At 36.1% G+C, this 20,990-nt stretch overlaps 1 protein-coding gene across 1 annotated transcript; it reads right to left on the bottom strand.

Moving 5' to 3' along the window:
- Positions 1-2,369: 2,369 nt before the first annotated feature.
- Positions 2,370-20,683, bottom strand: Adamdec1 (ADAM like decysin 1). The gene is made up of 14 exons (XM_020153542.2): positions 20,520-20,683; positions 16,928-17,046; positions 16,123-16,199; positions 15,335-15,413; positions 13,663-13,739; positions 12,196-12,382; positions 11,924-11,986; positions 11,106-11,177; positions 10,629-10,798; positions 10,190-10,271; positions 9,335-9,465; positions 8,296-8,473; positions 4,788-4,872; positions 2,370-3,633 (listed from the first exon to the last, which is right to left on the bottom strand). The coding sequence occupies exons 1-13, from the start codon at positions 20,605-20,607 to the stop codon at positions 4,792-4,794; spliced, it is 1,404 nt and encodes a 467-aa protein (XP_020009131.1). The 5' UTR covers positions 20,608-20,683; the 3' UTR covers positions 2,370-3,633; positions 4,788-4,791.
- Between the last annotated feature and the right edge of the window lie 307 nt (positions 20,684-20,990).

The raw sequence follows: 20,990 nt of genomic DNA, 5'->3' as shown, positions 1-20,990 counted from the left end.
TAAATTCTTCTCGGGTTCTCTCCTCTTAGACCTCTCTCCTCTTCCTCCTCCTGTCCTTCCTTCTTCTTTCCCTCTCTCCTTTACTTCTATTTTTCCTCTCATCATGCAGGAATAACCCTCCAAAAGATAATTACAGCAAGATAATATCATACATAAATATAGAATTTGAGTTTTTGGCCTGGCTTACTCACTACATATTTGGTTTCCACATTTTCCTCCTTAGGAGTATATATTAGTTCATTTTCAAGAGGCTTTAACATTTGCAAAATGTTAAAACAATTGCAAATGTGAAATTTGTCCATGTGAACACTGTTCTTACTGTACTTTGCTCTCCCTGTTAAATGTGGGCTCTCCATTCAGCTGATCCCTGTTTATTTAGAGTGAAATATAGATTTAGTCAACAGGAAAATGTACCAAACAATCTGCTCTACTTTTTTTGTGAGAATTCTTCCCCACTTTCAGTGATACTCAATAGTCATGTTACTTATTTTTTTCCCCCATATACTACTTTAGAGTTTGAAATACTTAGAAACATCTGAAGCACTTATAGCCTGGACCTGTTGCCCAAGGATATGCTTTCTTCTATTACCCTGGGCTATTTCATCACACACGACTGCTATCTTCCAATAAAACTCTATAGGAGAAAAAATATTCTTTCAATGTTTTGCGTATTTATTACTCAGTAATGTGCTAGGTAGGTGCTTATCTATAGAATACAAATATTAGTTTTTAGAGTTGAAACTAATTGGATGAATGTTTTTCAATTACTAAAGAAGTATAAATTTATCCTTGTAGGAACACAATTTCTTTCTAATTAATTATATTTTCAATTTCATACATATTATTATAAAGTTAAATACTTTTCACTTTAGCGATAAACTCCTGTGTACTGAAATCTAGTTAAGGAGCACTGTCTGTAGACAGCAAATTACTGACACAATCCATGGATATTTGTACTTTGAGCTCATGTGTACTTTTCAGTACCACAGTGGGTTCTTGTAGGACTTGACACATTGTAAGCATGAATAAACAAAATATCTTCTAAATGTTTTGGTATATGAAGTCCACCCGTCTCCAGAGATAATCCCATTAAGTGGATGATAAAATAGCAAACATCCTGGCTTTAGGACTTGGGACGTGAGTCTGAGTTTGATGTTGCTATAAGTTTTTCATGGAACTTTAGATAAATTACTTAACATCTTTAACCAGAGATTCATCCCCTATAAAACAAAATAATATTTTTCATGCCTTACTCCTTGCTTTAAGTATCAAACTAGTATCATCATGCTGGATAAAAGATGTAAAACTACTTTGAAAAATGTATGCATTGAACCGATGTATGGTGGTGTTTTGTTTTTGCTTTGATTGGAAGCAGAATTGTGCCTCTGAAAAGTAATTGGTAGATCTTAAAAATACTTCACATATAGCTATTAGGTTGTATGCATACTGCCAGACATCAAAAGTAAACCATCCAGATGTTTGGTACACCAAGATGTGAATCATCTGAATGTTTCCAAAAATAGTATTTTAATCTTTATCTTAGCAATGATTTTTTCTGGGTAATTTTATGACCTCTTATATTTTCAGTGAAAAACATTTCCTTTAAGTTGGTTCTCTGGTGATATGTCAACTATGCACAGGCTTAAACAATTGTCCAGCTTGGTAAATCAGTTTTCTGGAAAAGCAGATCTTTCAGGACAAATGGGGAATCATTTCAAGGTTGAAATCTGTATAACCAGACATTTAATTCAGCCAGTGCTTGGCTTCAGACTTGGACTTTAAAATCACTTGGTTAGCCAGGTGTTGTGGCTCATACCTATAATCCTAGCTACTCAGGAGGCTGAGATTGGGAGGATCATGGTTCAAGGCCAGCCCAGGCAAAAAGTTTAAGAGATTACATCTCAAACAGTAGCTGTGTGTGGTGGTACGAGCCTGTAATTCCAGCTATGAGGAGAAGCATAAATAAGAGGACCGTGGTCTAGGGCTGGCCTGGGTATTAAGAGAGGCCCTGCCTCAAAAGTAACCAAAGCAAAAAAGTCTGGGGTGTGACTTAAGTGATAAAGCACCTGCCTAGCAAACTTGAAGCTGTGAGTTCAACCCCTAGTACCACCAAAACAGGCAAACAAACAAACACCTGGAGTTAAATGTTACCTTTCCTCCAGAATGTCCACCAGCTTTCAGGGTTCGGATGTAATGAGGTAGAATTGGAAATGGGTTTCCCCATGACCTCCCCTGCCCCAGTCACCATATATCTATATACTGAGTCAAATGATTGAGGCAGAATATTTTTCATGACAGACAGGATCTTGACCCTTACAAAGAAGCCTGAAAATACTCACTTTTGAAAATGACCACACAGAAAAGCCTCAAAAAGTTGCATTTTTATTGGCAGTATGGTTTATCAAATCAATCAATCAATGAAGCCTTCTTTTCTGGCTCATTTAAAATCTAAGCAATGTAAATTCTCAAAATAAACTTTACAAGTGATAGTGAAAGAAATGTGTAAATGATTAGACCTGATAAAATGAAAATGTTTATATTTAATGAATCTTCACATGAAATAGAAAAACAGCAACATTTCCAAGGGCAAAAGGCAAGACAAACACTGAGGATCAACAGGAGATCTTAGGATGAGCTGTTTTCTGCTATAGCTGTCACTCATCGGGTGGTGATAACTGAAGCTTATTTTTTCACAGGCTATACTAGTAAAAAGAAACTAGGCTTAAAGTATGACTCTCTTGTACTGTAACAATTCTGAGTTGACTAAATAATTCAGTGGTGTATTTTGAGGTACCTTCTCCAAAGGCTAATTTTGTTCTCTGAACAGCAGAGTTAAACCACAGCTTTAAGGTTCTTAGAAATATATTGAAGATTAGGCCTAAATATGTAGAAAAATCCCCTAAGTACATATATTTACCCCTGTTTTTTGGATTGGTAAAAACTATAGAAAGTAGAGCTGCACATGGTGGTACATGCTTATAATCCCATCTACTTGGGAGTCAGAGGTAGGAAATCATGGTCGGAGGCTAACCTAGGCAAAAAATCAAAAAGGGTTGTGGGCCTAGCTCAAGTGCTAGAGTGCTTGCTTAGCAAACATGAGGTGCTGAGTTCTATCACCAGTACAAGCATGGAAGGGAAGGAAGCAAAAAAAGGAAGGAAGGAATAGAAGAAAATAGGAAGGAAAGAAGGAAAACAGAGTGACAAGTAAATAGCAAACACAGTCATCTCTTGGTATCTGCTTGGGATTGTTTCCAGGATCTTCATGGATAATAGAATCTGAGGATGCTCGAGTCCTTTGTGTAAAATGGCATAGTGTTTGCATAGAGCCTATACACATTCTCCTATATATTTTAAATCATTCTAGATTATTTATAATGCCTAATATAATAGAAATGTTATATATGCATAGAATAACAAGAATAAATGTCTATAAGTTTAGTACCAATGCAATTATTGTTTTCCAAATATTTTTGATAAGTGTTTGAATCCATGGATGCAGAACCCAGGGTACAGGTGTTATATGTATGTCTAGTACAATGGTAAAAATATACAAGATTTCTGGCATGGTTAGAGTTCTTGATTCTTGTCCTGGCAAATTAGGTTCTCAAAGAAGTAGACTCTTTGATTTATTTTCTGAGTAAAAGAAAAGAACATAGAAATCATGGCTATTATAAATTATAAAATATTACATAACAATGAAAATGAAATTTAATAGAATTTAAATAGTGCTATCAATCTTACTGAGAGACCTTATCACTAGCTTCATTTCTGGTGAGAAAACAACTAGTTTCACAACTAGCTTTTGATAGATTTAAGACTAGAATTTAAGTGTCCTGAGCTGAAGTTCAGTTTTCTTTCCATGAGACTAAACTGCTTATCTCACACAGTAAGGGGCACGTCTGCCCATCCTGCCATGTGTCCGGGCTGGGCACAGCTCCCGGAATTCTCTGCAGAGTAGACTCACATTGCGTCTCACATTGTCCACGTGAAAAGAAGCTTAGTAAATAAATGAGGGAAGGTCCTTGTCTTTTGATCATTCTGTCATTTCCTGAGAAAATGGCATTTGAGTCAGCTCTTTTCTTTATACTCTCTCTGTAGTTTTATCCAAGAAAGATTTGGAAGAGAGGGTAAGGAATAACTATTTCCTTGTAATGAATGTATCCTGACTCTTTCTCATCGTTAAGATTTGTGTCGTCGCCGTTGGCATTTTTATACTCAGGGACTATTTTTCACTTGAAACAAATACCAAATTCCAAACAATCGGGTCCTCTAGCCCAAATCACATAAAAACTGTAAAAGACTCAAAACTAACACCTGGATTGTGGCCCACTGAGGCACTTCAACAGCAATAAGATTACCAAATTTTACAGCATGTCCTTAAACGCCACTCATTTTCTGACCACCTTGTGAATTATAGCTTTCAGCTCTGAACCAAGAATAAAATGTGCTCATCGATTAAGTTTTTTAAAAACACATGCTTTTCTTCTTCTTGTCCTTGCTTATATTAAACTCATCACCACCTAGCAGAAAATTACACAATTTTCAGTGCCGATTTCATCAGCCCTAATCTCCCAGGTGTCAGAGAAGCCCTTTTTCTCACTAGTGTATACCTACACTTCTTTAAGTATTTTTGTTTATAATGCTTGCTTTTTTCCCCTCTCCAAAACTGAATCATTTTTGAAATGTAAAACAACTTGTGTTTTAGTCTATTAGTGAACCCAGTGGGATATCTTTATGAAATCTGAAGGAGAAGTGAGAAGATATTTTGAGACAAAGAGCGGTCTCACGTGATCAGTTGGGAGCCTCTCCTCCACATCCAGGTCCTGGTTTCAGTTTACAGGTCAGGGGCTCACAGCAGGGACTGGTGCAATCCTGCAAAGCACACACACAGCAGGGAGATTATTTCGATACTTTCTTCCTGTAGGAGCCACAAACTTTGACAAAGAGCTGAAATTTAACTTTATAAACTAAATTACTCTGTTACACCAATTCCAGTGAAACTGATCAGGGAAAGGCAATAATAGAAAAATGTTATGAACAATGGGACTTCTTCAAAGACCAAAAATAGAATTATCTAAGAATTTTCCTTCATAAATTTGGTATAGGAGTTATTATATCTCAATTAATTGAAAACTTCAAGGAAGAATATTTCAACACTATTCGAATGAGGTGAAAATAGAAAAAAATGTCATCCCTGGCTCATTTTACCAAGCCTTCACAATTCTGTTCGTGAGACAATAATGATTTTACACACACATAGAGATACACACACTCTATTCTCATTGATGAATATAAATGCATAAGCATGGTTTTATACACAGAATAAAGTGATATAATCCATCATATTAAGAGACAGCTCATATTATTGTGACAAGTGGCAAAATTAGTTGAAAAATTTCAATAGTTCTTATTGAATTATTTAAGCATTATGAACTATGAGCAGAATGATACATCACCATCATAGAGAAAATTGTGATGGCACATGGCAAAAACATATTCAATAAAATGAAGGATAAAGCATGAATTATTGATATTTTGTATCTTAATGGAATATTTAACAAATACCACGGGACATGGAAAGAGTATGAAAGTGTAATAATTGAAAAGTATAAATCACATATTTTCATTGTTTGTATGGGATACAATTCTCTATTTGGAAAATAAAAGGAGGGTCAACTCTTTAAAATATTTGATTAGTCACTAAGACTGCTGTTTAAGATAGTGATGCAATAGCATCACCATTAAATGAATTAAAACCTAAATAAAAAAAATCACACATATAGCAAAAAGAAAAATAGGAAAATTTCTCCAGAATAATCTTTTAAATTGTTCAAGAACTGTATGAAAAACTTGACATATATCTTTCCTACAAACTTTAAAGAAACTTGTCTTTTAAGGAAACAATATTTCAAAGTATCTGTGGCCTTCAGAAAGAAATATGAATTTAGTGTGTTTTAATCAAATTTCAATTGTATTTGGGGACAAATGGATTTTAAAAGTAGTAGAATTTTATGAAAGACTAAACATTAAAAGATTGCTGTGCAAATTCTACAAAAGAACTCTAAAAAAGTGAGGAAACTTCTATTTAAATTCATTGTATGCTTGCAGTCATTAAAATATTGTGATCTTTGTGAGAAATATGTATTCAGAGAGACAGAAAAATTATCTGAAAAAATCTAAAGGCAAGGTGTGGTAGGTTACACTTGTAATCCCAGTCTTCAGGAGGCAGAGATTCGGATGATCACTGTTTGAAGCCAGTCAAGGTAATAAAAGAGTGAGACCCCATCTCAACCAACAAGCAAGGTGTGGTGATATACACCTGTAACCCAAGCTACTGGGAGGCATAGGTAAGAAGACCACTATCTGAGGCCAGCCCCAGGCAAAAATGTGAGATTGTGCATGAAAGATAACAAGCAAAAAAGGGCTGGTGGTGTGGCTTAAGTGGTAGAGCACTTGCCCAGAAAGAACAGGGCCTTGAGTTCAGACTTCAGTACCAAAAAAAAATCTAAAAATAGACCTAAGAATGAACAGACGATCATACTTCTCAGATCTATGGGAAACCAGGTTATTCAATAAAGGATACTATATAAAATACAGATAATACTCATTTTTTTTCTTTTCTACTGTGTTGGGGATTGAACTCAGGGTCTACTCAGAGCACTTGACTAGCAAATGAGCTACACTCCAGCCCCTAATACTTTTTTGATAAGAGAAAATAGCTTTTTAAAAAATTCATTTGTTCACAAGCCTGAAGTTGCTAGTTTTATTCAACCAGATAAAGAAGATGAGGTAGCTATGGAAACAATGCTGGAGCCCTTCCTCTCTCACTTCCCCTCCCCTTCTCCTCTGTCCCTCTGTTGACACATGCTGAATCCAACCATGTGCCAGTTACCTTCCATTATAAACTTCAATCTACTTCCACCCAAGAAACCCTAGGGAAGTATGAGCAAGTCAGATTGAGAGATACTTCAGTTTAATTCAATTAAAAAAAGGTCAAATCACATAAAATTCTTTATCTCCTTGTAATTGAAAAAATGTGTTCAATATCACAAGTGATTAAGTTATTCCATATGACCTATTAATGTAATCTAGCTGCTTAAAATTTCTGACTAAATAAATCAAAGCATAGGAGTAGCTTTGAAGGCTTCTCTATGGTGGTAAAGCTGTCTAAATTATGGACAAGTCTTGATTTCCCCTTCATTTCATCAGCTATTAGCTTTTATCCTTGAAACTAGACTTCTGTTGGGAACAAGGACACCTACAAGACATATTTTGTAGATGTGTGGTGCACAGAAAGGAAATGCAATTTATAAAAGGATTTTGCAGATTGTGTGTCACATATAAATCTCTTCAAATATTAATTCTCCTAGAAGGCAACACGCACGTACAGGAAATTAATGTGAGTCAACTCCCTGTATAGCTATCCTTATCTCAACCAGGAACACTTGTTCCTTCCTATTATTGCTTATACTCTCTCTACAACAAAATTAGAAATAAGGGCAAAATAGTTTATGTTGGGTATTGAGGGAGTGGGGGGGAGAAGGAGGGGGTGGAGTGGGTGGTAAGGGAGGGGGGTGGGAGCAGGGGGGAGAAATGACCCAAGCCTTGTATGCACATATGAATAATAAAACAATAAAACAAAAAAAATATTAATTCTTTTTTGTCTTAAGTAGAAGGTTGCTAAGAAAGCACCATTTTTTCCTAGAAACCCACAGTGGGATTCCTTAGTTAACATGGATTGTTTATTAAAGTACATAGATAACCTTGAAATTTTATAAATATTAGTAAAATCATAGTAGTTACCTTAGATGTTTTATGTTGAGCTATGTTGAGACCCATTTCCTACAGGCTGATCTGATTTTTTCTTTCCTCTTTTATCTATTACCTGGTTTACATACCAACTTGATTTAAAAAAAAAAAACCCTCTGCAGAGAAACCTTACTTCCATATCTGTGATTGCTATCTGCCTAATAACTGAGTGACTGACATTTTGTAGGAATCTCTGACTAATATATCTAGAAAGATATGTGAAATCTCATGGTCAATGATTAACTTTCTTGTATTCAACCTCATGTTATAATCATATAATCATGTCTTGGCTTTTGGAATGCTTTTTGTAAGACAACTACAATCAATCATCAAATGCAAGTGAAAATTTACTTCTTACCCTGATAGCAAGTTTATCTTTAGAAAGAACTTCCAAAAGAACAGTTAAATGAAAGAAAAATAAAGTCACTCAATCCTTATTCCCCAGTAACCTGCTAATAAAATATTAGCCCTCATGTGTTTCCATACCTTCACAGAGCCACAGTCACAGTCTTCACCCAATTCCAAAAGCTGGTTCCCACACACTGGTTCTGTTATTATATTTTTAGGACTAGGTGCTTGCAGTATGCACTTTGCGTTTTTAGATGAAAGGTATCTTTGAAAATTTGAGCGACAGGATGGACTGAAGTCCTTTGGGAATTTTGAACTGTAACCAGAAAAAAACTCAGAAATAACAAGGTATACAATACAGTGACTTTTTTGTGATAAATGGATGTAAGGCTATAACATCCCACTGTATTACCTGGCTCAATGGAAATTCCAAATTTAGTAACTGCTCAGTATTGTACTATATTGTACTTGGTGAGTGAAAGGACTTGCATACTATATTATCTGAATTTTTTTCTTCCTAGAGACCCAGGTGCAGAGGTATAAGAATTTAAATTCCCGTGTGCATTCATTACTGTCCTAAATATCAGCAATGATGATGTCAGCATTTGCTATCAGTTACTTATCTTGCACTGACAGTTGAGCAGTAAGAAATAATAATGACCCAGAAGAGGGAAGTACTTACAGGCATCTGGGTCCCATGGTCATAGTTCTTTATTTATGAGCAACTCAAGGTATGCTTTACCCATTTTTCCAGCCCAAGATTTTGCAAAGTGACTGGCATTATCAAGTAATTAAAAATGCGTAAAAATAGATTGGTTGGTCTATTAATGATGGGGATATGTGAAGATGCATCTTAATTAGCATCTTAATTAGAAACTGTGTTCACAGCTATGGTATCACTAAGTTAAAGTAATTATAAGTTAATATAATATGATCACTATATTTATGAACTCTGTTTCGGTATATTTAGAAATCTTAAAGAGTGAGTCATGATATTTGGTAAAACCTGTGCATAAAGAAACTGGAGGATGAATTAATGGTAAATACACCCTTTGGGAAAAAATACCCATCTAACATGTATGCAGTTGCTTGTAAACTCTTTATGATTTGGGAAATGTGTGTGTGTGTGTGTGTGTGTGTGTGTGTGTGTGTTTATTTCAGGGTAACACCATCTTACCTCAGGTACTGACTCATCACACAACTTCCAGAGGGACACTTGACAGTATAGGAAATATCAGGCATGCCTAGAACATGGCCCAACTCATGTGACATCACTGCTACAAGGGATACACTATTCTTTCTTTTAGCCTGGAAAAAATGAAACATCTGTTACTTCTTATTTCATTCAGCCACTTATCCAATAGGTAGCACCTTCTCAGTGTGCACTACTCAAGAATAGCTGGGGGGATAAAAAAACTAATGAGTTACTTAGCTCCCTTCCCTGTTATTGCTAATTGCCTGGGGTTGAATGAACATCTGGAATTGTTGGGTCCTGTGAACTTAGTCATTGATTCAATGCCCAATAGAAGTTTGTTGAATTAATAGATAGAGTTTTATTAAAAATTAAATGATGCTTAAATTAATTACATTCTTCATAGAAAGTGACAGGTGCAATAGTATGGACTTAATATGAACTAAGAGTTCTATTAAAAAAAAAACAACCCACGGTTCTGATGCTTTTAACATTAGTAGTGCTACCCATATGTACCTTTCTTCCCTGTCTGACCTCTTTGGCCATAGATACAAAGTAACTAATTTAGAGTTATCTCAGGTCATAGAGGCCACCTAGATCGCCTTTCTGTCTCAAAATTCCTGCTCTTACTCCATGTGCTAATTAAAATGTGAAGTCTTCTTAGTAGGGATGATGTTTTGTAATCCAAGGAATCTTCCATTTAATGATCTACTAGTAGTTTCATTTCCACCTTTATTTATTGATTCAGCAAATGTTTACTGTACTTACTACATAAAAAGCACTGTGCTGGTCATCACAGAACTATAGAATCACAGGAAACTTTAGTGTAGGTTTACTAACCTCGATAACAGCCACTGAAGATGAAGAACACAAGGAATTCGAGGCTGCCATTCCTACTCGTCCATTTGTGAAGGCAATTCCGCTGTGTGAAAGACACACGTTCACTGTTACAATCTGACTCTGGAGCCCTCAGCTTCTGCTACTGACCTGTAGACTTCCCCTGCTGCCTAGCCCTTGTATGTTGACTAGGGTCCAGAACAGCTTCTAATATCTCATACACTATAATAATCTCAGATGGTTATTCTGCACCCAAGAGATGATTTTACTGATCTTACAAGGGCCTTCAGACATCTCCAGGTACATTGCTGATGGTAGAACGTCAGGCCCTCCCTTTACAACTGATTGGGGAGAAAAGACTGAGCAGAACTTCCTGCCATGGGGCCTTGGGGATAACCACCCACTCTGCCCACACACACTTGCCCTGGCAGCACACACTCACCTGAGAAGCTGAGCGTGGTTGTGGATCTTCTTTTTCCCCAGGTTAGAATGATGCCAACTCTGGAACTTGCTAAATGTGGAACCTATGTTGGGTTCCACCTTTATCTTATCGCCATCAGACCAGATTTCCATACCTACCAAGACCACTTGAACATCTATAGTGTTATAAATCTGTGGAAAGAGTGTTTATCTTTATGAAAAAGTATAGGATTCATTTAGTGTTTAGAGCTGTTGCTTGGCACAAGTGATGGATAAGGGATGGGCCTAGGGGTGAGTTTACATCTTGAAAAGAGAAATATTAGAAAATGCCTTTGCTACAGTGTGTGTGGTTTTACAGGATGTGGACCCTTATTCTGCTAAAATTTTCCAGAACCACTGCCCTTAAGATACCATGACTCTCTTAGCCTCTTATTGTGGAGTCACAGGGATGCCTGAGGTTCCTGAATGAAAGCAGGTGCTTACGTGAGAGGTATCTCACCACATTGAGAAGGTTCAGCACATCAAACAGGAAGCTTCTCATCAGAGTTAGATTCCCCTTATACATCTCATACTGTAAAACACAAACCACAAAGCAAAACTAAAGTAGCAAATTAAAGTGAAAGCAAAAAGGGGGCACAGGATTTTATATTTATAGGAAAATTATACATTTAAATGTAATCAACATCTATTCATTTCATGACTGCCTTTGAAAGACTCTGTTTCAACAAATTCTATTTAAAATGTAAGATTTTTTCATAGGAGAAAATAGTTGTTTATAAATATGTCCATGTTATTTATCAAGTTGAATAATTCAAACGAATAATGGAATGTTCTAAACTCAGTATTAATCCAAATTGGTTATGAAACAATATTTACTAGGCAAAAATATATTGTAGCATTTTTCTCTGCATATATGTAATGTATAAGTTGTTTTATCTATATTTGCATAGTTCATGTTGCTTACAGTATTTTGTCCACATCATATTTACATAATATTTATAGTAAATGTATTTATATTTCATGTTAAAAATAAAACATGACTTAACAGCATGATAGCTTATTGTTATCTTTAATTTGTGACTGAATCCCTATAGCTATGTGGCATTAATTATATTGCCAATAGCTAAATATCAGTGGCAAATGGTATGAAGTGGGATGTGAAGATGAAAACTGTTGTTGATAAGACAGGTAGAACAGCCACAAAAACCAGTGAGAAAAATACATTGTTAACTAAAAAGTTTATTGCTTGCTTTTGCTTAATAAGTAAACTTTAAAGTTGAGTAAACTGTCCAAAAAGCACACAAATTTCATACTCACGAAGGCATTATCCAGCACCAAAAAGAGGCTGATGTATTTCGGTCCCCGAAGAAACTCTTCGTGCTTTACAAATAATAAGAGAACATCGTAAATAATTACCTCCATATTAGATGATTCAAAAACTTACGAAAATATTTTTCTGCAAAATAACCTGAAGAATAAGTAGATAAAGTACAGGCTTGGCATTTCCCAGTCATTGTTGAGCACACCAGTGTATCAACTATTCCCTCTGAGTGTGCTGAAATAAATGAAGGAGTAGAAACTGCACTCACCTCTCGCCCTTTGAGTGACCTGGAAGTTCGAATGTGGCTTTCTTTTCTGCCAACATGTCTCACACCACACTTGTGACGAGCTGGGTCTAGCTCCTCCTGGTTGTATGTAAAGATGGCATGCTCTCCCTGGTTTGTGCTTTTCAAAGGCTGTATCATGTATTTTTGACCCTGATGTGTGAAGTATCCTCTGTGAGAGACAAAAACTTGTATTTCTATGTTTCTATAGAAACATGCAGAGCTTCTTGCTCAATGAGTTGATGCCTCTCCCTCCATCCCAAGTGTGCATTCAAGACCTAGCATTCATATCCCTTTCAACTACTATTTGTTCATTTAAGTTATAGCCAGTATTTGTCAATATTAAAATGAAGATTAGGTTATTTGCCCAGACAATTCTGAAGAATTACTAAAATAAAAGCAATTTGAAAGAATTTGGCATGTACACCATGAGCTTGCTAAATATTTCACAGAGTTTGCTTATTCATTTTACAAATATGCCTTGACAGATCCTAGGAACAAAATGAGAATGGAGTGAAGGAAAGTTTAGACACTGAGAACCCTAGGTTGGAGAAAAAGAATCCCTAGTTCAGCCAGTGTAGCAGATTGGGACTAGTATGAGCTTAAAGACTTTCTATTTTGAGTAAGATAATTATGTCAGAGATATAAAGTAAATCCATGTAATGTAATATTACAAAACCAAAATAAAAGTCATTACAACTCTATCCATGATTTTGTGTTATGATATGGGTAAAATTTACAACGTAATATTAAATTTGAACCAAGTGGGAAGAGAAATTCTGTGCTTAAGTATTTTAAAATATAAAAACTTAAAATACAAAAATTTCATAGTTTAATAATATGAATGAGATACTTATCTATATGCATGAAAGACTACAAACATGGCTGTGCATGGTGGCTCACACTATAATTCTAGCAACTTGGGAAGCAGAGATCAGGAGGATCAAGTTTCTAGGCCAGCCAGGAAAAAAAGCTCAAGAGACCCCATCTTGGAAAAAAAAAAGCCAGGTGTGGTGCTGTGTGCCTGTCATCCCAACCAAAAACTATCTAAAGCAAAAAGGGCTGGGAGTGTGGCTCAAGTGGTAGGAATTGAACAGGTAGAGTTACCTGTGTAAACACAAATATATACAAATACACTTTACAAAATTAAGTTCAACTGGGACAATTGCAGGGTAGAAATCTTTAAGAAAAAACATAATTGCCTTAAAGAGTGAGGTAGATGAACTTGGCAATGAACCCAGATATCACCAAGGTCCAGTGTGCTGTTTAAACAGAGCCAGGCCTGACCTGTACAGTAGCAGATGACGAAGGGTTTGCAAGGCTTTGTTCTCCACTTTAACCACACAGATTCAATAACCAGCAGTACTATCAAAATAGTAAGAAGATGGTGTCCAGGAATATTCAATTTTGTGTAACAAACTGCTCTTTAACATTTTTGGTAGTGGTTCTCACCTCAACCCATCACAGGTACTAATGCTGACAACAGAGTCCTTCTCATTTAGGATGTGACCTTCATAGTAACAGTGTTTCTGGAGTGGAAAAACATATACACTTTAAACACACACATATGCATAGTTTCTACTATATATAAATTATGTACATAAACAGTTGTAGTACATTTACGAGCGTTGTGAGGAAAGCTGCCATCTTTAATATGGAGGAATGTTCAAGTCATGACTGTGGCCCTACCAGTTCCCAAGAAGAATCCCAGTGAGAACCTCAGAGGTTTTCTGAGTTGCTCCACAGTTGACCCTAGACTCCATATTTGGTGTCTGAGCTGTCTTTCTAACGTGAATTTGCAATAAGATAGTCTAGGAGGATGCACGTAAGTGGGCTCATAGTGAAAGTGGCTGTTGCCTCTAAGAAGCAGCCAGTCTCCTTAGGATTTCTGACACCACTGGCAGGATGTCAGGGAAGGGCCAGTGTTGGAGGATCCAGCTCCCCTGTGTTGAGTCTCATACGCACCGTATATCAGATGTCAGTGAAACCAGGCACCTATTTTTCTAGATATTAAAGTCCCCAGAGGCTGCATTATCATCCTGAGATAAACTAACTAGTTTGATTCATCATTTTAATTAGATTATTAGTGGAATCTCTTTGCCAAACTCAAAACCCAGAATTATTTGTTTGTATCTAGAAATGCATGTGTGGTTGGTGATGTCTATCAGCAAGGTAGGGGCCACTTATATGGAAAGCTAACAAAGATAATGGACTTGCCACAGGGTCTCAAATTCCGTGTGTGTGTGTGTGTTTCCTTTGGAAGAAACTTTGTCATAAACACTTTTTGATAGAAGACTTAGAAAACATACCATGTTAACATGTCCTTAGCTAGTAAAACTGAAGCATGACTTAATTTATCAGACACTGTCTTCTGAGTACAAATATTAACAAACATCCGAACATCCTTAAAGTGAGAGTTTTGATAAGACAAGGGACCAAAGAGCTATTTTATGGTAAAAGTCTTATTTATTTTTGTTCATTTGTTTGTTTACAGAGACATACATGTTTAGAGTGCCATGGAGGATGGCTCTGGGAAACATTCCTAGTTGACAATACCACTTGTATGAGCTTTTTTGTGTTCTTTTCCTGCTCTTCCGTGACTCTTCATGCCATGATTCTCTATATCTGACAACTAGGCCCTGGCATTGGTGTATAGGAGAGTGATTTAGCCATACATAAACATATTGATTCAATAATTGACATGGCGTTGCTGACCCTGGATAAATTCAAGTGTCTTCAGAAAACAGCAGTGAAATGACACTTCAAGTACCTGTACAGGAATTTCTTTCGTTTTTTTTTTGTTATTGGGATATGAAAATTTTACAAAGGGGTTGTGTTGTGGTATTCCCATACATGCATGTATTTCAGTATTAGGGGACAGTATTTCTAACCTGTGGATAAAATGATCTAGGGACAGGTGGACTTCATTTGCTTCAAAGAAGCCTCCTGTTACTCCCACCTTTTAAAAGCTGATGTGATCTTCCACCTTCTAGCCACAGATGAGCACCTTGCTTTCAAGTAATTTGTTTTTGTTTAAAAAAAAAAAACCTATCCTTTTTTCTATGCATTTTACAAAGTAAGTGACAGGTCCCAGGAAGAGTCCCAGGAAACATACAGACCCTACCATATTCCAAGAGCTTCTGGAGGTCTTCTCCCCTCTGGGAGAGTGATATGTTTCAGAGTAGTCTTTCCCCAGGAGATGTCTGTAGAGAGAGAAAGCTGCATAACACACTCGGGATTGTAGTGAAGGTTCATTTACTTGACATAATAGTCAGCACTAAAGGAATAATAGTGTCCCATTATAAAAATAGTTGGCACTTTGACCATCGATTCTTTTGCAACATTGGAACCCTGCTGCTGAAGCAAATCAAAGCATTAGCTATGCCTACTAAAATTGATGGAAGAAATTCCTCAACTACTTTTCAGCTACAGATTACTTTGCCTTCAAATGGGTCTCTGTAGGATGCTTTGTACCAAGGCCACAACATTCAGAAATCTTTGAAGGGTGTTTGGTCACAAGACAGCATAAAGAACCATTGGCTACTGGAAGAAGTTTACTGACTACAGTAGAAGTTGCTGGAACCCTATCCCCCAAAATGGGGGGTGCACTCTCAATCAGACTTAGGCATATGTTTTTATAAAAGTAATGCAAAGGTTGGAGTTTTCCTGAAAAGATTTTTAGTACATTATAAAAGTTCAAGGAAGAAAGACATTTTTAGGCATAACTTCTGCTATTTTTACACATTGGGTATATTTTCCCAGGAAAGCATTAACACAAATCAGCATTATCTAAATCTGAATATGCTTCATGTCTTCTATTCCAATCATGCTGACTAGAGCACCAAGCAGATTTCCCCCCACACTTTCTTTTAAATTAATCCTATGAATAGACATTTAGGAAGTAAAACTCACTTGGTTTTTTGAAGGTGAAGGATGATTTCTTGTCCATTTAATTTAATCTGATACTGAACTTCAGGTGCATATCTTTCCTGAAAGTATTTAATGGTACAATTACATCATACAATTTATATTTCTGAGCATATCCACAATAATTATAATGACATATGTAAGGATAGCAATTGTAAATGCTTGCAAGCTGAAAGCAGTTCTCTCCCTTCTTTAAAATGTCTAAAATAAAATATAGCTTGTACATTATGTGGGCTTTCTAGAAGTACTCCTACATGACCTAAGGACTTATCATTTGATACATCATATAATTACACCATGTGTGATATCATGTCCTGTGCATTCTAATAGATCAATGGAGAATAGCAAGGCATGTATTTTTCTTTTAATTAATTGAATTATATTAAAGAAAGTTTAAAAAACTACCAATAATTAAGTAAGAGAAAAATTACAAAATGAGAGAAACACTTGTAATGATGTAGAAATTTTTTTTCTATACAGATAAAGGTGAACCCTGTGGGAAGCAGTTGATAAGGGGAAGACACAAGTTTGGATTGGCTGGGAGGAGCAACATCCACTTCTAGAAATAGCTGCCCTTGCTGTGACCATGTTGCATCCACAAATTTAAGGTAATATCCAGGTATCTCTTCCCTTTTTATCTGTTAACTGTAAAAGCAAATGGTGTGCTTTCTCTTGGACTTAAAGATGAAGCTATTCAATGCTGACTGTGACATCACTTCTGTTAGTGAAAAAGACTCTATTTGTTCTTTAGATGAGTGTAAGATCCAGCACAGTCCTCTGCATTGCTTACCTCTTTGCTGTACCTCTCTGTCTGGTTGTTCTCAATCCCTCTTTTGTTTGAAATGTGCAGTTTTTTGGGTTGAACTAGCTCATGAAGCTTTAATTCAGGAGTTTGCTTTATGTCTATTGCTAGAGGAAGAGAGATAATATTGACATAAACAATTTAATGCTTTTTGTTTTGTTTTGGTTTGGCTGGTTGTTTTGTTTAAAGGACATGAAAGAAACACCAACATTAGGAACAAGCTGATTCTCCTACTTTAGATTTGACTGCAATTTTTTTTCTCTCTCACTCCATTATAGAAAGACATGAAGTGATGAGACCATGCTTTGGAGGGTCTCTGTGGGTGCAGATGTTGGCCTTCTATGATGAGAAAAGGTCTGTCTTGGATTAAGAACAGAAACGGGTGAGGTAAGAATTCTGCCTGTTCCTTTTCCCCTACAGTTCTCTTCAGAAAGCAGTGTTTCTCCCAATGTCCTCAGGAACCTCTGCTCTTCCTCTTCTATCTACGTCATTTTCTGACTGTGGTACAGCCCTGATTATGAACTGCAAAATCAAGTTGTCCAAATGCAGGTAGTACTTCATTTTTAGCAGAGACGACAAGCAGTGATTTTACTCCTTTGTGTATCAATAAAACATGAAGCTCTATTTCTCATTGGCCTTTGCCCTCAAGACTCTAGATTTTCACAGGAAAACAAATTTCTGTTGACCTCTCTCAGAGGAATTTTAAAGCAATAGAGGAAAATTGTTTATAGACAAATGAGTCCTTCCTGATGTACTTGAAATTACATCATATAGACAGTTTCTGCTGTTTACAGTTAGTAAGAAAAGAACTGATCTTGGAGCCAAAAGATATGGTTTGATGTCCTGCCTAAATGGCCCTGTAGGGGCCATTTTGTCATAGTATCATTTGTTGTCTAAGACAGAGATTGGCATAAAACTTGAACAAAAGAAAATATAAAATTATTTGGCACTATTCTAGGAAAATGGCAACAGATCTTTTCTCTTCTTTTTAATTGTTCAAGCCTTCATATAAGGTCAATTTCTTTTGGTGGTACTGGGGTTTGAACTTAGGACTTCATGCTTGGTAGGCAGGCACTCTACCACTTGAACCATTCCACCAGCTCTCAAAAACATATCAATTCAGAAATGGAGACATTGGTCCAATATTATAATTTCATTTAACCTGCAATGCCTCAAATCACCACATCTGACTTTTTATATGATAAAAACAAAAATAACATAGAATTATTGCATTGTTTTTAGACAGTACAGCTTAGCATCTGTGATACTTCTTTGATATGAAAACTCAAATTTTTATTTGACAAATGTTTATTGAATGTCAACTTTACTCCAAGTACAATTCAGGGACGTTGGGTTAAGTCATTGAGTAGAATGATTCCTTGCCTTTATAGAATTCACATTTTTTTGAGAAAAACTTTGTATAATAGTTTCATAATATGCACATATTATAAATAACTAAACCACCTACAAGTTGGAAAGTGATAAGTGCTATGACCATAAAATGTACTGGAGTAAAGAAAACTGTGAATGGTGGAGTAGAATCGAGTCTTTCAATTTCAGGTAGGGTAATGTGGTGTGATTTGGGGTAGTGAGTCTTAGAAAATAAAATGTTAAGTGCGAGGATGTAGGTCAGTGGTAGAGTGTCTGATTGACATGCACTCTGGATTTAATCCTTACACTAAACCCCGCCCCAAAACAGAAAACAAAGCAACCAAGCAACAAAAACAAGAAAAAAATTAAAGAAAGAAAAGAAAAGAAACTCAGGGCTGGGGATGGTGGTACACACTTGTAATCCCAACTATGTGGGAGGAAGAGATGGGGAGGGTCATGGTTTAAGGCCAGCTCAGGCAAAAATGTCAGTGGGACCCTATCTACAAAAGCAAACTGGGTGTGGTGATTCTGTAATCCTAGCTGCTTGAGAGGCAGGGGCAGAGGATCATGGTCTGAAGCTGGCCCCAGGCAAAGTGAGACCCTATCTGAACAATAAAGTAAAGCAAAAAGGGCTCTTGTTGTGGCTTGAGGGGTAGAAGTGCTTGACTTGCAAGCACAAAGCCCCAAGTTCAATCCTCAGCACTGCAAAAAAAGAAAAGAAAGTTACCAAGCCAGTAGGATTCTGTTCATCTTTTTTTGTTTTTGTACATCTTAATAGGTTTCATCATGTATATAATGCATTTTCATCATATGCACCCCACTATCCTCTCTTGTCACTTCTTCTATTCCCACTTGTTCCCTCTGCTTCCCAAATATTTCCCCTTCTACTTTCATTTTTTATTTTTTTAATACATAATTATATATATTATGTATGTCACATTTAAGAGAAAACATGATATATGTAAATGTGATGAATATCCATTTTCCTGCAAGTGACATAATTTCATTCTTTTTCATGGTTGAATAAAACTCTTGCCCATTCACCTGGTGATGGGTACCTGAGCTGATTCCATGACTCAACTACTTGAATAATGCTGCAAGAAACATGGGTGTGCAGTTATCTCTATTGTATTTTGACTTAGATTTCTTCAGGTACATACTCAGAAGTGGTGTAGCTGGATCATATGTGGATTAACAGGATTATTAAATTAGAGATACAATTTCAGAGACATCTTTACCAAATTATTATGAAAATCATGGGCTGACTATGAGCACAAGGTTTATAGCAATTAGATAAAGAATTAGTAAAGCCTTCACTGAGTAGTATGTATGCAATGTATAGCATAGTTACTATCTGAATAGTTATTCTATTTTATTGTTCCTTTGAGTGCATTATTAGGGCTCAACAATGTAAGAAACTTATCAGAAATATAAGGTCTACATCCAGCTATGTTAATGCAACTCTCCACAGCACTATTAAGCCAGTGATAATTTTGTGATGAGCTTAAGTAAGTCCTTAGCTATATTCTTTATCTGTTTCAGTATATGATTTTCCCACAAATGTATTTAAACATGGAAATAGGCAGATTTCCAGCATTTGACTTTTAGCATGACTATTATGTGATCGCAAGCAAAGTAACCTGTCATGTTATCAATGGACTTAATTTATTTGCAGTACAGTAAGAATGCATATATAGTTATCACGTTGGCTCATCTATCAATAGACAACCTCAAAGAAAAAAAAGTGATTTTGTTTTCCCAAGACTAAGCCTTTAGGCACTTAAGAATCTTTCTCAAGGAAATATCCTAAAATGTTAATTTTTTAAAAAATAGCCTTGATTCTTGAATACGTTACTAAAAATGTATTAGTGAAAAATGTAAAGAGATCCACAATTAAATTTTGGCTCATCTGTTTTGGAAAATACTATGAAACCATGAGTTTTTTTCTTTAGTAAAATACATAAAAATTTTAAAACTATGACAAGCTTTAGAATACATGGTCTATATAGTGGTTTAAAATAGCTTTACTCAGAAATATATATATGTATAAGTTAAATGTATATATAGTTTGCTTTTTACAGTGATGGGAAATATATTAAAATGCAAATGGTAGCAATCTTCAGGTCAAGGAAGCAAATGTCATTTACTTATGGGTACATTTATCAGATAATTTGACTTTTATATAAAATGACAATATATTCATGCTTACCTTGAGTTTGGAAGATGAGCCAGAGTACAGAAAGCAGGACCCAAGACATGTTGGCTACTGCAGGTGGCTGAGAAGTCCCAGGCAGCATGAGGTTGTGGTCTCCCCAGCTGTCAGTTTTATCTTTTTCTACTTCTCTTTAGAAGTTGAAAAAGAAGTCAAGGCTTCTAACTTTATTGTGAGATTGGTGGATATTTCCTCATTGTATTGGGAAATTGCCAAGAAGTTGCAGTGTTGAGATCATGAGAATGTTCCTCACTTTTGAGAGGTATTTACATCTGTGGTTACTACCCGTGAAGGACTCACATCTGGAGAGCTGTTGACCTTGGGTTTTCCTATAGTGTGGGAATGTGCAAACGGAGACTGAGGTTCTCATCTGCATTTTTGCACATAGATTTCCAAAACCACAAATTTAGAAAATATATTGATATTCTATCCATATCTTGAGCACAGAAAACAGAGTCTAAAAAACCA

The sequence above is a fragment of the Castor canadensis genome, chromosome 14 (genome assembly GCF_047511655.1).
Source record: "Castor canadensis chromosome 14, mCasCan1.hap1v2, whole genome shotgun sequence".
Classification (NCBI taxonomy): domain Eukaryota; kingdom Metazoa; phylum Chordata; class Mammalia; order Rodentia; family Castoridae; genus Castor; species Castor canadensis.
This window is presented reverse-complemented; position numbering and strand designations above follow the sequence as displayed.

Bases quoted from the DNA above. Each gene is read 5' to 3' on its own strand.
- Adamdec1 (XM_020153542.2), bottom strand. From the start codon at position 20,607: ATGCTGCCTGGGACTTCTCAGCCACCTGCAGTAGCCAACATGTCTTGG. The intron at 11,178-11,923 runs GTGAGTATGAAA...TGTGTTTTACAG, and splicing joins TGGTGCTGGATAATGCCTTC to TATGAGATGTATAAGGGGAA. The intron at 9,466-10,189 runs GTTAGTAAACCT...CATTTTTTCCAG, and splicing joins CTTCAGTGGCTGTTATCGAG to GCTAAAAGAAAGAATAGTGT.